The following is a 4668-nucleotide window of genomic DNA, read 5'->3' on the forward strand; positions in this document are numbered from 1 at the left end:
TTATTAAACTTATTTTAGTATGATTTAGTACTTTTAAATTATGATCATTTTCATTATGACTTGTTAATTTGCAATATTTGTTTTACGCGATTTCATTATTATTATTTTTGTTGGATATTTTAGTGTCATTAATCATATCATATTTTGTGTTATTTTCTTAAGAAACACCTTATATAGTTGTATTTTGGTAGGACTAAAGAAATATTTGAAGTACAAGTAAATTATATGTTGTGTATGAATACTTTAATGGAAAAACCCAAAAAAACCCGAGGTTGAAAAACCCGAGTTTTATTGGTTTGGTTTGGTTTATAAATTTAAAAGTCCGACACAAATGATTTGATTTGATATTTGAAAAACCCGAACCAACCCGGCCATGTACACCCCTATCAACATTTGTTGAAGTAAACATACAATTTAAATAGATGATTAATTCTTTTATATATTTTTTTAAAAAAAGACAAATATTTTGAAATTTGAACCAAATATATTAACCCTGACAAAGTATAACAGACCCAAGGGAGTAGTATATTATCATTATTAATTTGATCTTAAGCAGGAAAGTTGTTTAACTCTGAAGATTAAAATAATTAAATACTCTCTTCGTTCGTTTTTAGTTAACATGTTGTGATTTTCGAGAGTTAATTTAACTTAGTATCATGAATGCTAAATTAGATTAGATTAATTCAATATTTTAAAAGTAAAATTATAGATTTTTAAAAACTACACAAAAAGTACTATGAGTTGCACCTTTTTTTTCATATCAATAGGATGAATAAATACATCTAAAAATACTAGTCAAAATTCATATAATTTGACACACAAAAAGAAAATTATGATAACTAAAAATGAACAGAGGAAATAATACTTTTTCCTAACGAAAAATCTTTGGTCCTTGGAAAAACATTTTGATAAGGTTCAAAAAACTCTCTTTGTTTGTGATCAAATCTTCACCAAAAGACTAGTCGTTTAGTGAGTGATTCGGTGAAACTTCAAGTTTAATGTCCTACTTTCTTCGTTTCAAAAAATAATTTGTTGTCTTTATTAAAAATATTTATTTTAAAATAATTGTTATTTTAAAAATTCAAGACAAAATAAAGTATTTCTTTTTTTAAAATTTATGTGGCACTGTATGATTTGACACAAAATTTAAAAAAGAAAGAAAAACTTTTAAATTCACGGTCTAAAATAAATCTCAAATATTTATATGATTATAAATTATTTCATGTTTTAAAGTCAAATTATTTTTAACTATAGAAAAATGAGTTTTTTTTAACATACTAAAAAGGAAAATAATGTCACATATATTTGAAAAGAGGGAAATAACTTTTTTTACATTATTCTTAATAGTAATTGTCCTAAATGCTACAAACACCTCAATTATAAAACAAAGAGTTAATATTTAATGAGTAATATATTGATCTGTACTTTACTTGTCTATTCTACTAAAAATATTTTTTCATTTTTATTCGTTCAGCTTGAAAAATCAAAATGTAATTTATCGCTTAATTTCTAATTTACTCTTATTATTTGATATAGTTATTTTTCAATACATTTCTCAAAGCATTGAATTACTCCCTATAATCCAATATAAATAAATTGTTAGGATAAAACACACCTTTTAAGAAAAATATCTAGGATATTAATCAAAAGAGTACTTTGTCAATATTATTCTTTTGATTCCCAAACTCTTTTTAAAAATAGCAAGAGTCATTATTTGAAATTTAAAAATAATTGAAACCCCCATTAAAAGAAGGACGATTTTGAGAAAAAAAAATTAATACATTTTAAAACTTTAAACAATTCATTTGTTCTGAACCTTACAAAAAGTTTCAACAACTCATCTATATTGGATGAGAGGAAGTATTATATTCAAAAGATTATATAACAAAATTGTCATTCTATTTGTTATTTTTTCAAGAAATTTGACAAATTAATATTAAATATATAAAAATAGAAATAAAAATAAAATTATCAAATATCCTTGCTAATTAAGTAGTATTTTCTTAGGAACTGTATAAAAAAAATACAATAAATATTTTGAAATGGAGGCATTAGTTATCCTAACAAACTCATTAAACATCAAAGGGCAAGGACACCTACCCTTGGATGACAGTTAGATATGTATAATAAATTAACACAAGTTCAAGTTTTAATTTAATCAATTTATTATTTTATTTTTTCGATTACTATTTTAAATTTGATGATAGTGCATAATCATAAGAGAGTTTTAAGAAATTTACTTTGCTGTACCCATTGGGCATATCTTGCACTACGCATCCAGAAGGCAATCTCCTGCAATTTGAAAATGTCGTTGCATCTAAAGTCGTTGTTTCTCTTATAGTATCAACGGAAACATCAACAACAGCCCAAACCCCTTCGGCGTGTTGTTTACAAAACCTGAGGAATTTGAATTCTCTGATGGGTACTAATGGTGAGAGCACTTGTAGTTCGGAACGCATCTACAAAATTGAGTAAATAATTAAAAACATATTCAATATAGGAACATTTTTACCAAAATTAGTTAATTGGAGATTGCCTATATTAAATAACATTATACTAAAAGTGATTAATTATTACCAGCTGAAGTGCACCATTTCTAGTTCCACCAACACCACTTGATATCACATCTATTGTTGATGTACTTGCAATCAAACAAGGAAACATTTCTGCCCATTTGTTCTGTCAAATATTCAAACTAACAATAATTACGTCTCAATTTCAAATAAATTATAGTCGACTATGGAGAGGGTTCAAAAATACTGACCGAGTCCATTAATGTTTCAACAAGAGCCAAACTATTGATGATTACCATGCCGGTCTCCCTGGAACCCTCGGAAACAAATTTAATCGGCTTCAAACCAATACAAGGAGTAAATTTCCTCATGTACTCGTCATGATTCAATACTTCTCCGCCACATAATTCCCTGTTCCTTAGCCATAGAGGATCGTCAGTTTTTGCCATTTTAATTAATTCATCCATAGCTGCTAAAGCAAGCTCCAAATACACAGATCTATCAAATGACATTTCAATGCCGGTTGTTTGTCTCGTATGAGGCAATACTGGCAACGGATTTGAAATTCCTACACCAAAATCAGGTTTAGCTCTAAATCCATTGTTTCCAACTTCCAGTTCCAAGGTAGAATTAGGCAATGGTAATGAAATGGGTCTGCCTATGAATTTGCCAGCAAGTGCATTAACTCGATCGAGTTCATCTTTCAACCTGGAATTCTCGATCCGTAGATGTTGTTCTTCAAAAGATACTTCACCAATTATTGCTGGACCACTACAGGTTGTGCAAATTGGATTCATTATAGCCTCTCTTATCGACATGTTTTCAGCTCGAAGTTTATCGTTCTCTTGTCGTAGAAACGAATTCTCATGGCGTTCGAGTTGGGTCTGGTGCAATAATAAATTTTAAAAAATTACTCAACACTAATAGTAATAATTGCATCTTTATCCAATTCGATGAATTTTACCTTCATTTGTGTTCTACGATTTTGGAACCAAAACTTAACTTGTCTTGTCTCTAAACAAAGTCTTCTACTCAATTCCATCCTTTGTTTCTCATCGGGATGAGGACACTCCTTAAAGAGTCTGTAAAAATGTAGAATCATCAAAGAAAATTATGATTTGTTGTGAAGAAAATAATTTACTGATCGATCTTACAATTCAAGTTGTTGAATTTGTTGAGGAGTGTGTCGGTGGTATCTTTTCCTTTTCCGTTGTGGTTTGTCATCTTCATCATCTCCAGAAGCACCTTCCAAATTTTCACTTCCAGATCTACTTTCAGCTTGCTCTTTCTCTATACTTCTTCTACCAATAATGTTATTATTATTATCATTAGCTTCGTAGTAGTTCTCTTCAGCCATTACTGCAACTCCACCGGGGCCACCTTCCCTTCCTGTTTGCTGCTCTCACAAAAAAAAAAAAAAAGAAAAAAAAAGGTATTTGGGTTAGAACAAAAGTAAAAAGAATTCGAATACCAAAAAAGACTTTCATTTTTTGGCATACAAGTGCAAGAGAGAGTCGAGGAGAGTTGAACATCGACTTGGCAAGTGATGGTAAATTTGTACTAATTGACATGTTATTGTTGCTTCTCATGTTGTTGCTATTCGTAACGATTCTTGCACCACCACCATTACCATCACCAATAATACTGTTGTCAAGAAAATCCCCAAAATTCATGAAATAATATTCACTTTTTTCTCTCTAGGGATTCTGCATGTTTGCTTATTAGGAAAAAAAAGAGGGTTTTTGTTTATCACCAAACAAAGCTGAAAAAGTGAACAAAGAGAAAAAGGAACTAAAAAGGTTATGAGAAAAAGAATAAGAGAGAAGCTAAGAAAAAAATGAAGATAATAAGCAATAATGTGGACTTATCAAAGCCTCACAAGTAAACACATCAAAAGTGAACACTAGAAAAAGTTTAGTTGACTCTCTCTTGCTAGCTAAATTTTAGAATTTTCCCCGGGACAATGGAAAAAAAAATCAACTTAAAAGTGTCAAAAACAATTAAATTATTAATATATTTTTAATTTATTGTAATGTGTAAATTTGCTTGATATGTGTTACTTTAACAACCTTTCAATTGCTTTTTTTTTTTTTATCTTAGTGAGATATGAGTAAGATATGTGTATAAATATCTGTAATTTTATTGGATAGGTTTG

At 29.0% G+C, this 4668-nt stretch overlaps 1 protein-coding gene across 1 annotated transcript in view; it reads right to left on the reverse strand.

Annotated features, from left to right (window-relative positions):
• LOC102604504 (homeobox-leucine zipper protein ANTHOCYANINLESS 2-like) overlaps window positions 1-4368 on the reverse strand; it is an 8311-nt gene extending 3943 nt beyond the window's left edge. The window contains exons 1-6 of the mRNA XM_006366112.2: window positions 4013-4368; window positions 3668-3909; window positions 3478-3595; window positions 2765-3397; window positions 2578-2679; window positions 2241-2459 (exon numbers count right to left, since the gene is read on the reverse strand). Of these exons, the coding sequence (XP_006366174.1) occupies window positions 2241-2459; window positions 2578-2679; window positions 2765-3397; window positions 3478-3595; window positions 3668-3909; window positions 4013-4186 (1488 nt within the window). The 5' untranslated portion in view covers window positions 4187-4368. The remainder of the gene's footprint in view (window positions 1-2240; window positions 2460-2577; window positions 2680-2764; window positions 3398-3477; window positions 3596-3667; window positions 3910-4012) is intronic.
• Window positions 4369-4668: the final 300 nt, after the last annotated feature.

The sequence above is a fragment of the Solanum tuberosum genome, unplaced genomic scaffold (genome assembly GCF_000226075.1).
Source record: "Solanum tuberosum cultivar DM 1-3 516 R44 unplaced genomic scaffold, SolTub_3.0 scf00612, whole genome shotgun sequence".
Taxonomy (NCBI): Eukaryota; Viridiplantae; Streptophyta; class Magnoliopsida; order Solanales; family Solanaceae; genus Solanum; species Solanum tuberosum.